The following is a 13,226-nucleotide window of genomic DNA, read 5'->3' on the forward strand; positions in this document are numbered from 1 at the left end:
CTTCAATTATTTTTAAAACCCTTTTTCCCCATATTTCAATTATTTTAGTTTTCTTTGTTTTGTTAAATCTTTTTGAGGTTTTAAAGAATTTCTCTTTTTGTTTTTATCCTATTTATTTGTTTTTATCATTTTATGTTTTTTTGTTTTTATCATTTGTGTTTTTTTTGGTTTTATTATATATAATTCCTTTGTATATTTTTGTGTTTTTGTAATGTTTTTACATTTAATAATTGCATTATATTTATAACTTTTCATATTGGTTTTGTATTTCTATTTGTTCTCTTTATTTTTGTGTTTTTTGTTGTAATATATATATACATATATATACATATATATATATATATATATATATATTTACCCATTTTTTCGTCTTCTCTATTTTCACCATTTCGTTTCCTTATACTCTTTTCTATTATATCTCTTTGTTTTTTCTTTTGTTTATTGGTGTTTATTATAAATTTTTTTTTGTTTTTTTTATTCTTTTGTTTTATTATGTATCATTTCGAGTTATTTGTCATAACATTTGGTTTTCCATATACCTTTTTCGCATTTGGCTTTTGTATCTTTTCTTAAACTCGAAAATGTGGAATTTTAAAATATAATATGAACTCTAGCACTTTCAATATTTCATATGCCATTAAACACACATTCTCACCATCAACTATATTTCTTACATGCCAAAGACATCCAGCTATGTTTAAAACACGTCACTGGCGTTGCCCAAGGGGCGACACCAAACTTTCTAGTATATATTAAAGGGCATGGCTATGAATAGTGTCATGCCCATTAATATTTTGCCACTTGTCAACAATCAACGTTCAACACGTGTCACTTGATCAATGGTTGATTTTACACCCCGTATCGCTATTCAGATTTTGTCATATTGGATTCCGTTTGGGTTTTTTCTCTTTCGTTTATTCTTGATTTTTTCCACAGATTTTTTTGCATAGTAAACTGCCTACGTGTGAGTTGCTATTTGTTGATGTCAAACCCCGTACCACTATTCAGACTTTACTAAATCGCATCCTTTACGGATTTTCTACTACAGGTTACTTTTTAGTTTTTTTTCCACATTATTAAGTCATCCAACTTTTTTGTGTCATCCAACCTTTTTGTGTCACACGTCGTATCACAATTTACATTTTATTACATCGCATCCACTTGAACGCTCAACTAAGATCTTGATGTTTTTGCTGTATCATATCCCGTTCGGTTTCTACTACGAATTACTTTTTGATTTTTTTCACACTTTTAAATAAACATATTCATGACAAAGTGATTTCTAATTAATAAGTGGTTGAAGGTTCAACACAAATACACCAAAATAATATAAGCGTTTCAACAAGACAACTGAGGCCCCGCAACGCCGGTTCCAAATTTCCTAGTTAATGATTAAATATAAAAGTTCGAATAGCACGATAGGGCAATGGATCATGACCTAGTTAGTTTAAATGTTTCTTTTCGACTTGATTGGCTTAATTCGGAGAATTGTTTACATTAACATAACATATATAACGAACAGAGTGACAATAGTTTAGCTATCTCTTAGTTTAGATAAATGGAATAATTAGGTACATTATACATCATACTGATAGTATCTTTATACAAGACTAGCTAATCACTCAGGGTTCAACCCGGATTAACTTATAAACGCCTTACAAATTAACTGAATTATATCCGGGTAGTTTTAAAATATATTATCATGTTAAAATGTATAATAACAACGTTAAAAAAATTGAAAGGTTATGATAAGTTATTATGTAGATAACGAAACTAAAGGGAAACAGAACATGTACAGCTGTGCACACATGTTGAAACACATACCGATGATAAAAACAAAAAAGTAAAACCTATCCAAAAAGACAATATAGTTTTCTGCCTATTATAACGAAAAATTAAGGTGATTAAAAACTTACATAATAGTGTGAAGATTTAATAAAAATTTATATTAATGGGATATATTTATAAGAAGGATATTTTAAAATTAATATGATAATGCTATAATTAATTAAATTGATGCATGAGAGTATATAATTTTTAAAAGTCTTATGTTATCACAATTCTTTTTTATTTATATAATATAATATAATAATTTTAAAAAGATTATTAACTAAACATGACATCATGAATAGAATAAAAATATTTTGAAAAAATTTGTAGACATGACACATCATAACTGTTTTTAAAAATAGTTTAAAAAACAATTCTTCTTTATTATATATAAATATTGTATAAACTAAGCTAGATTACGTACATAAAGAGTATCCCTTCTTTAACATATCTATATCTATATTTATATTATCTTATAAAGTATATGACTTTTTTCATTTTCTTAAAAAAATTTGATTTACCTAAATTATCATTTTTCTTTAATTTCTAATTTAAATATTTACATATGATAAATTGTACTTATAATATTTTTAATGAAAACATTTATAACATACTTCTTAACCCTTAAATAACCACATCATTACCGACACCATTGTCGTCACCCGTCGCCACCTCTGCCACTACCACATGTCCGCTACCAAGGCATGCACTACCGCTATCGTCTCCATCGCATCGCGTGAATATATATTTCTCTAGTACTTTAATATACATTCTACTAGGGCCGCCTTTAATAGTCGATGTTTTTTTAATAATTAAACTACTAAATGATAAACATAGACCTAACATTTCATGCACATAATGACGTATTTTGGATCGTAATTAGATCATAAACATAAAAAAATGGTTATATATGTTTAATAGTAGTTTATACATGTTAATTAAATACTGTTTATCATCAAACTTGACTTAGGAAGACATAGTCATAAAGGAGAAGTGAAAGTGAGGAGGTGGCGTGGGGGTGTGATCGGCTTATGCGGGTATAGAAGACAGTTGTAATTGGGTCAGGTCCAGCACGTGTGATACAACGCAACGTGGGTCATGTGTTTCCTACGCCTATAGCTAAATTCCTTTATGGATCAGATTTCTCCCATATGCTTCTGTTTCCTATTTGTTTTATACAATTATACTTATATTTCATTAATATTTAGAAAAATATTAATCGTTTAAAAAATCCTTTTAAAATTAAAAGTTCAGAGATTAAATACTTTTGTAATGGACAACAAATATTGGCATCGGTCGTGAATCATATTGCATCACCTCGCAACTCGTTGTACTTGTAGGATTTAACATTTTGCCGATGAATTATCATATGATTGAAATAGTTTACGAATGGATAAAATATATGGCTGTGCCTAAAAGTGATATATCACTAAAAAAGAATGTTTGAGGTAAAAAGTAATAGGATGTTTGAAAGATGAGTGGTGGTTATTGATTAAGTATTAATTGTTATATTAGTTTATAAAAATTTAGAACTTATTAGTTAGGCTTATTATAACTTTTTCACAAATAAATTCAAAATAAACGTCAATATATTTTTTGATTGGTCGGTTTCTAAATTCAAAGCTAACTTGAATAATATGTGTACAGACTTATAAAATAAAAAAAGCATCACATTTTTATACGATTGTGTCATATCTCAATATAGATATCAAGTCACCTAAAAATGTTGATAAATTGATAAGTTTTTGTGTGTAGTATACACAAAAGTAAATATCAAGCTTAAGATATACTAGATATGGAAAAAGTTAGACATTTAAAACAAATATAAAAGAATAAACATTACATTTTATTATTATTATTATTATTATTATTATTATTATTATTATTATTATTATTATTATTATTATTATTATTATTATTATTATATTTTTGTTATATAAAAAATTTAGAAACTTTCATCGCAACATCAACGTCACGTTGACCAACAATATGTGAGATTATTTCATTACTTTTCAATCAAATACGCACTTGGTTCGAAAGACAATGTTTAAAGTTGTGTTAAAATAATGAGAGTCAATGAAACTATAAACAAGATTGGGATATAACAAATTAAATAAGCATAGTGAAGTTGGACTCAAGAAATTCTTAAAACCATATGGTATTAGATGCATGGAGTCAATCATTCTAAGTAGACTTTAGAGTAATTCAGATTTGAGTTTTATTTCATATATTTATATCAGTAAATTATTAGGGGTTTTTTGAAGTCTTAAGATACCAAATATTTGCATATTTTATAAGTATGGTAAATTGTAGTTCCCCCCAAAAAATAAAACCTCCTAGTTCGTAAAGCTTCAAATCTTATTTAACTCGTAATATTTTAACTTCTATGTATCAGTATAAAAACTCTTATTTTCTGTAAGTTTATTGGTTGTAAGTAAGTAATGATCTAAAAGTATAACATTGATTTGGGTTCCAAACATACAAAACTTAAATTACAGTCAATTCTACGCCCAAAATTAGAAACTAAATTTTTTTTTGACCCTTCAGCCCTTCACCACTGGTATTGCTAACACCAACATTACCTAACCATTAAGGCTATCAATTTCGATCCAACCTGAATCCAACCCGAATCCAACCCGAACCCAACCTGGAAAAAACTCAGGTTAGGATTGAGTATTTTCGACCCATCAACCCGCCAACCCACGAACATGATTTTTTTTGGGTTGGGTCCGGGTTGGGTTGTTGGGTTGTCAGGTCGACCCGCCAATCCGATAACTTTGAAATAATTGAATTATATATAATAGCTCATACTCTACATTACACTAACCTACACGCCTCATTCTCATTTCTATATTTCTAACCTAAAGTAACTTCAAATCTGAAATAAGAGGAGGATTCAAAATTCTATGAGATGATAAATGATGTAATATGAGACGGTAAGTGTATTAACTTTGTGCCAAGTACTAACGATACCTTCGTATTTCTTTCTTTTCTGTAACCTTCGTTTTCAGCCTACACCATCAATGATAAAGCTTTATATTGGTTGACTTATTCCATTTTATATTTATATATATATTTGTTTATCAGGTCACATGGGTTGGGGCATGGGTTGACGGGTTGTGGGTCAGGGTTGAAATTTTTGACCTGAAACTTTTGGTGGGTTGGGTTAGGGTCGAAGTTTTTCGACCCACCAACCCGAACCCATTAACATCCCTACTAACCACCATCGTTCTTACATTTCTCATAGTAAGTCATAGGCTCATATCATTACCATCCTTACAATTCACAATACATATATCACGCTATACCAATAAATTGATCGAGAATCTCAAACTTACAACACACATATCTGTTGGTCATACCTCAAGTTTATTACTTAACCTCAAGTATAAAATAAACACAACGACAACCACAATCTGATATGGGAAATGTTGGATGTAGACACTCGTATCTTTACTCGAGCTAGAGAGTTTGGTTTTAGAAAGACTTCTATTTAGAAAATATGTGTTACGAGTATAATATAGGTGCACGTGCATCTAATGGATGGAAAAATTGGTGGCTAGGTAGTGATGGTAGTTGTGACATAAACATGATACATCTAATGGACAAAATGACCATGACAAAAAAAAAAAAGGTAAATGGGTAATTTGAACATGTTTTAGATTATTACAAACAATAATAGTTTTGGTTAACTTTGATAAATTACATCTTAGCTTCTCCATATATGGGTGCAAGTGCGCCGAAATGCAACTAATTATGCCTAAAAAGTTATAGAGTGTATGAACTAATGTTTTTTTTTATCGTATGCATAAACTTAATAAAAAAGTTTAAATCATGTAACTTTTTGTAACTGACCAATAAAAACGTTAAACGTGGCCTGTTAAAAAAAAAAATTCCACGTGGCAACTCATATGGGCTGCCACGTATACACATTACATGATTTGAACATTTTTACTAAGTTTATGCATACAATAAAAAAAAATGTTAGTTCGTGCACACTATAACTTTTTGGGCATAGTTTGTTCATTCCGGCGCACTAAAACCTTAATTCTTTAAGCTATAAGGAGTAAGGGGTTTTGGTACAACTCACATGGAGGCGTCTTCCGCCATGTGGTGGTGCCTCCCCCAAAGGGATGCTCTCCTTTTTCTTGGAGTGAGACATTCATTTGGGGCATCTTTCATTTTTTTTTTTTACTTTACATTACTAATTTATATGAAAATACATAATTTTATTACTTATTCCAAACATTACACAATACAAGTAAACAATTATTCACATTGCAAAAAAAAAGTAAACTATTCCAAAACATTACATCATACAACTAAACGATTAAACTTGTTTAAACTTCGGATTGCTTCGTACCAACTCCCATTCCCCCATGATGAAAAGTGTTTCCACATGCCTTTGTAGGGATGTGCAAATGGCCCGACCCGCGACCCGCCAATGCATGAAAATAGGAATCGTGACCCGGTCCGTGAAGGTTCGATTCGGGTTGGGTCGCCGGCGGGTCATGGGTTTTCTTCACTTTTTTTCGGTTTTTGGCTTGACCCGGCCCGACCCGCGCAACCCGTGACCCGAAAATGCCACAAAAGTTTGACCCCGTGACCCGACCCGTTAGCCCTACGTGCGGGTCGGTTCGGGGCGGTTCCGGGGCGGGTCACGTTTTTTTTTCTCATCCCTATGCCTTCGTGTACTCAGCCAAAGTTTTTTCGACCACTGCATCGTGTTCACCCGCCTCACCGTCGTGAACTTGGTGCAAACGGTTGAACATCATATCAAATACGTGAATGTTTGCGCACATGCGGTGCCATTAAGCCGTCACTGCGTCTTCATTTCGATATTTCGCTGGTTGCTTTTCATAACTGAGGAATAAACGGGTTGCTCTCGACCAAAACGTACGTTCCCTTAGTAGTTATCGCACAGCGGGTCGTCTAACACCTCGACCGATGTTTCCATTAAGTTCATTTCTTCGGACCGAGTCCAAACCATTTATAGAGAGGAAAAATGGAAGATTTTGTAAAATATAGAGAGAATATGGAAGATAGGAGTATAAAAATGAGGAGTAAGTGTGTTATATTTATAAGGGTTAAAAAAAAAAGAATACAAGGTTAACGCTAATTTTTTTTAGGAAAATCAATGGAACTAGGCGACAAGCTTCTTCCACTTAAAATGGTTTTAAGCCTTTTCCGCCCCTCGGAACAATATACTGGGTGGCATTGGGGGGAAGTGGGCAGCGGCGAGCTCAAGTCCCCCTCACTCTAAACAGCCTTGAAAACTTGTCATATTACCATTCACTATTTTACCCGAGATAATGTAAATTATCTTCATTCCTTCCCGTAGAATTCCTAATCTTAGTTTGCGAACGTGGTATCCATGAGATAAACGTCTGTGTATTTTAGTTGTCAACAAAAAATGCTAGTTCGCCACTTCCGCTTATTAGCACACACTTGTGATACACCTATTATTATTATTATGTAACCATCAAGAACTACTTAAACATATAAACACAAACTTTTTGATTTTGTGACGATATTTGAACATTTAAGTATTTTAACCATTCTAAATTGATATTTATTTAACATAAATCTAATAATCTTTATACTAAATAAAAGAGGATTTATATGACATCAATATATTATAAAATTAACTTATTTGTCATCTTTAAATTTTTTCTCAAAGTTTTTTTTTTATTAATTTATTTATGATGTCATAAACACTTTCCTTTTAAATTTTTTTTTTTTTGTTATTTATAATGTCATTTTTTAAACTGTTTTTATTTTCTTATGAAATCTCTAATAATTTATATATGGTCTTTTAAGTTTGCATCATTAAAATAATTTTGTCATAGCAAAGTTTTAAATTATCGGCATATTATGCAGGTTAAAAAACTAATTATATTTATTTAGAACATAAGGTATACTAATCCAAAGTTATGATTGTCATTGGACTATCACAACTTCAATAACAAAAATTCATTTTTATAAAAGTTTTATTAATATATCCAGGTTGAACACGGATAGTTAGCTAGTTACTTTCAAATGAAACAATTGGAAATTAAAATCAATGCTTAGATTTAAATCTAAAACTTCTTACAAAAACAAATCCTTCTATCCCCTTCTTAAATCACACCCAAACTTTAATAAGCAGTAATAAAAACGGAACATTTAAAAACAAATTTTGTGGAAACCGATTCAAAGCCAACTATATATACAGATAAATAAATAATAAAACCAAAACCAATTATTAAAAACACAAATCTAAAAACCTTATCTTATTTCCTTTATTATTCGATTAAACTATCACGAGTATTATTAAAATATAAACCATACAACTTATTCAATCATTTTTAAATAATATATATCACCTAAGATCGGACTTACAAGAAGCAACCTGGATGCTGTTCTCTCTTTCTTTCCATTCCTCTCTCTCTCTCTCTCTCTCTCTCTCTCTCTCACCAATACAGCCGCCACCACTCCCTTCCAATTCCACTCCATTCCATTCCATTCCATCAAATCAAAATATTTAATCAAAATTCATTTCCATTCCCTTCTTCTTTTTTCTTTTTTCATTCCTTTCTTCCCATTTCTGAACTCCAATTCCTTTCCTTTCTTTCTCTTTCAATTTAAATAAATTCCCTAATTTATTCTCACTAAAAATAATTATTATCTAAACAATATATATATATATATATATATTCAGGAAATCTGTGGGCGGCTTTTGCTGTTTCTTTTACATTTTCACTCTTTTTATACATTTTCATTTCCTTTCCTTTCATTTTATTTCTTCAATTTTTTTAACACAATTATCTTCATGTTTGAGCTGCTAATAATGCTGTAGAAAGTATATCCATACACCAGTTCAGTTAATTTCGGTACATTTTCCTTTATCTCTTTCTTTACTTACTGTAATTCCAGTATATATATATATGCACATATAATATACATATATAGATATATTTTAGTATTACAGTATATATATTAGTATTACTGTATATATATATATAATATGCATATATAGATATAGATATTTTTTGATATATTTTAGTATTAGGTTTTTGTAGTGGAAATGGAGACGGTTGGGAAATCAGTAGATGAAGTGTTAGCAGAAATAATGAGAATTCACAGATCGCTTCCAGAGCGACCTGAAATTGAAGAAATTGAAGGAGCACAAATTCTAATAAAAAATCTAGAAACCGAAGAACAAGCGAAAATAGAAAATATAAATAGGCAAAAAAAGCGAAAAGATGTACCTGATGAACTGTTTAGTGTGTTAATAGAGATGCAAAAGTGTTTAGTTCGGTTTCAAATTGAAGAACAGAAAAAAGAGGCGGTTAAATTGTTGGATCGTGAACATTACCACCAGGTGTTTGATGAATTGATTCAACGAGCTTCGAGTTGTTGTGGCTCGGCTAGTAATGGTACGGTATCTGGTGCGTCGACTTCGAGTAGTAATTCGTTGAGTTATGGTTTGCCGAGTTCGGTTAGTGTGGCTGCAAAGCCGGTTTCTAGTTTGTATTATGATAAAGAGAATGTTGGTAAGAGTTCGGATTTGTTGGTTACTAGAGATGATAGTTATGTAAGTAAGTCAAAGTCGGTGTTCAATGGGGATGGGTTAAGAACAGGGTTTCAGTCGAGTGATGTTTCAAGGCCGAAAATTGTGGATTCGACTTTAACACCGGCGATTAATTCTGGTGAGTTTTGCCGTTTTGGTATGGTTTGTCACTTTGTTGTGTTCTTGTGTATTGAAGGTTGTTGTTATGATTATTTTTCTGTGTAATTTTTTTGATGGTTTAATGTTGTAGAACAAGAAGGGGTGAAGTTGAATCTTATGAAGCTAGCGAGTTTGATTGAAGTGTCTGCGAAGAAAGGAACGAAAGAATTAAATCTTCAAAGTAAATTGATGGATCAAATTGAATGGCTTCCTGATTCAATAGGGAAGTTATCAACTTTGATCACATTGGATTTGTCAGAAAATCGGCTTGTTACGTTACCATCTTCCATTTCAGGGCTTTCATCGTTGACGAAACTAGATTTGCATTCTAACAAAATCATTGAACTGCCAGAATCTTTGGGGGATCTTCTTAATTTGGTCTTTCTTGATTTACGGGCAAACCAGTTGTCGTCTCTTCCTGCTAGCTTGAGTCGGTTGTTCCGTCTTCAAGAGCTTGATTTAAGCTCAAATAGCCTATCAGTTCTTCCTGAGTCGGTCGGTTCACTTGTAAGTTTACAAAAGCTTAACATTGAGACCAATGATATTGAAGAAATCCCACATATTATCGGTCAATGTGTATCGCTTAAAGAGCTTCTTGCAGACTATAACAAACTTAAAGCTTTACCAGAAGCCATAGGAAAACTTGACTCGTTGGAAGTACTTTCTGTTCGCTACAATAACATAGGTAGGTTGCCAACCACCATGTCATCTCTGACAAAGATAAAGGAGCTTAATGTCAGTTTTAATGAACTTGAATCGGTGCCTGAAAGCTTATGTTTTGCTACCACCCTTGTGAAAATCAATGTTAGCAACAACTTTGCCGATTTAAGATCCTTGCCGAGATCCATAGGGAACCTTGAGAATTTGGAAGAGTTGGATATGAGTAACAACCAGATAAGAGTCCTTCCAGATTCGTTTAGGATGTTATCAAAGTTACGAGTATTGAAAACTGAAGGGAACCCATTGGAAGCACCACCGCGAGACGTTCTTGACAAAGGCGCTCAGGTGAATTCTCGTTTCCATTATTTTGGATAGTAAATAGTTGCCCAATTGTTTTAGATTCATGGTTGATGTATATGCTTTATGGTGTTCAGGCTGTTGTCATATACTTGAATGAACTCCATGAAAAAAAGGATGAGAAGGTTCAGCCAGTCAAAAAGAAGAAATCTTGGGCTCAGAAGTTCTTTTCAATATCTAATAAACGCAAGCGGATCACATTGTCTACATGAACTCCTAATTTCATCAGCTTCAACAAGTTTTCATTGTAAGTCCGTATGCCCAGTTATCATTATTTATCTAAGTACCACGATTCTGCTACTTGTTGTGGCCGCAAACTTGATTACTAAAAAGTGTGAAAGCTCTACTTTAGAATGTACATTCGACTAGCTTTGGGTATCAACTTTGATTTGATTTGGTCACATTTTAGTTAGTCTACTTCACTGTTAGTATAATACTTGAAATTCAGCAAGTTCATTTGTTACCCATCTTGACCAAACTAATTCTAAAAACATTCTGGCCAATATGGATACTTAATGTAGGTCATATTTTTTCACTATTAGAAAGGAACATAATAACACTTGATTTCCACACAATTGTCCCAAATATGACTTGAACCCTCAATCTTTGGTTAGTGGGTCCCCTCAATAACTGTCGGGCCAAAACTCTTTGGTACGAGTATATCACAAAAGTTCCGGGGTGAGCCAGAGTGTTCTATTTTGTAACTGATTACTAACTATGTAAAAAGTGAATGTTTAATATAACCCTATTCACAAAATGCATATATTTATATATATCATGCAAGAAAAAAAAAAATTGTTACAGGTATAATAATTATATATATAGTTATATAGGTAAAAGATATTGGCAGGAAATAGGAAAGAAGGTCATAAACACGTGGGATTGTGAACAATATTAGGCTGTATCATAAATAACTATTTTGGAGCTACAACAAAGGGATCCATCACATGCTAATGCTTTTATCCAAATTCAGGAATGATGAGCTGTCCTGTGCTGGAACAAACCTAAGTTCTTGATGTGTTTAATCTTCGAAGACCAACTCATTCCTCCTTCCTTCAAGTAGGCTTTATAGATATACCTTTATACTATATTGTATCTTTGCTTTTTCATATATCGTGAAAACCGACATTAGGTGATCAACGAGTCACTGTACAAAGTTCAATATACACGTTAAATAAAATAATACTTCTGCACAAGAGGCAAAGTGACTGTTATTGAATTTCTGCATTGACTATGACTTGTTGATCGTTTACTTGCTTGCTTTATTTCATTTATTTGTTGTAAATCTGTGACGATGTATTTATTTGAACTTCACTTTTCTTTAAGAATGCAACAATCTTCTGTTTTTGTTGTACCCATTATAGTTTTGCATGTTTCTATCTGGAGTAAGAATTTGCATATTATGTTGGGTACATTCTAGTAGGTTTTAAGTTACATCCTGAAAACAGCTAGTGATGTTAGATCAGATACGCAGATGAAAATCATTTGAAGCATATGTCCAAAATAACATTACCCGTGGAAGCGGAAATTTGACACGTTAAAAATGAGAGTCTGTTAGGAGACAGAAACTTTATTACTCCAACTTTTGTTGGCTTCTAACCTGCATATCCATGTGTTGATCATGATTCATGATGGGGTTGGGCCATGTCTATGACAGCTATCTATGTATCGAAAGTGTTCCCGTCATGAGAAGCCCATTCTCGTGACATTCTTAAATGGGAGAAGGTATAGCTGTTATGAATTCAACAAATTGTTCGGTTGCTGTAAGCATCAAAACATCGTTGTGGTCATGTGGCAACGCCTAATGACCCGACATTTTCATATTCCTATAGACCACTTTTCCTTTCACTTTTCTGAGAGTGAGAAATATACAAATAGATTAATGACATTACATGTTTGAACTACTGATAAGTAAAAAGTGATTGTGTGCTGATTGTGTGCCTATGATATTTCAGGTGAAAATCTGAAATATAACGGAGAGTTCAGATGTTTCATGTTTGAGTCTATAAAAAATTCAGATTATCTAGGAAATTTACGTACATAATACATCAACCCCCTTGATACACTCTCGTGATATTGGGATCCAAACCTGTGACAAATGACATCCAAACCTGTGACAAATGACAATTGGTGTGTTATTTTATTAAGAGTATTTTTTTTTTCATAAAGGGAAAACTCTTTCAAATCTAAAAGAATAGTAAATAGTTCATTTTATTTTTTACCATTTGGTTTTATACTTTTTACTAGTGCTTAGATTCCGTGCGATGCACGGACAACCCTAAATAATCTTTCTTAAACTTTATTTTAAAATTGTATCAATGAATAAATATAACTCAGTTGGACATAATAAAAGTATTCTTATGAGTTGATTAATATAAAGAAGAAGAATGCTAGATATACCTTGGGATTTATTAATGATACACGAGGGCTTAAAACGTGTACATTGCACGCCGGAGAGAAATTATAAAATTGATTGCCCATAGTAGGCGCATATAAGAAGGATTATGTTGGTTACCTGGATGTGATAGGTATTATGAATTTTCTCCCACTTTGATATATAGACCCACGTGGATGCGCTATAACCTTAAATAATTTCTTTAACACCAGTTCAAGCATACATGTAGCGAAGTAAATGTAATCCTATTACAACTAATGACCATTTTAAAAA

General features: G+C 32.1%; 1 protein-coding gene across 2 annotated transcripts; it reads left to right on the forward strand.

Moving 5' to 3' along the window:
- The first annotated feature begins 8,556 nt into the window (after positions 1-8,556).
- Positions 8,557-11,916, forward strand: LOC122603247 (plant intracellular Ras-group-related LRR protein 4-like). 2 transcript variants are annotated; one of them, XM_043775905.1, is made up of 5 exons: positions 8,557-8,702; positions 8,882-9,521; positions 9,633-10,546; positions 10,636-10,805; positions 11,532-11,916. In XM_043775905.1, the coding sequence occupies exons 2-4, from the start codon at positions 8,897-8,899 to the stop codon at positions 10,768-10,770; spliced, it is 1,674 nt and encodes a 557-aa protein (XP_043631840.1). In that variant the 5' UTR covers positions 8,557-8,702; positions 8,882-8,896; the 3' UTR covers positions 10,771-10,805; positions 11,532-11,916. The 2 variants fall into 2 exon arrangements, with proteins under 2 accessions (XP_043631840.1, XP_043631841.1); XM_043775906.1 differs by having other exon boundaries at positions 8,892-9,521.
- Positions 11,917-13,226: the final 1,310 nt, after the last annotated feature.

Source organism: Erigeron canadensis, chromosome 6 (assembly GCF_010389155.1).
Source record: "Erigeron canadensis isolate Cc75 chromosome 6, C_canadensis_v1, whole genome shotgun sequence".
NCBI lineage: Eukaryota > Viridiplantae > Streptophyta > Magnoliopsida > Asterales > Asteraceae > Erigeron > Erigeron canadensis.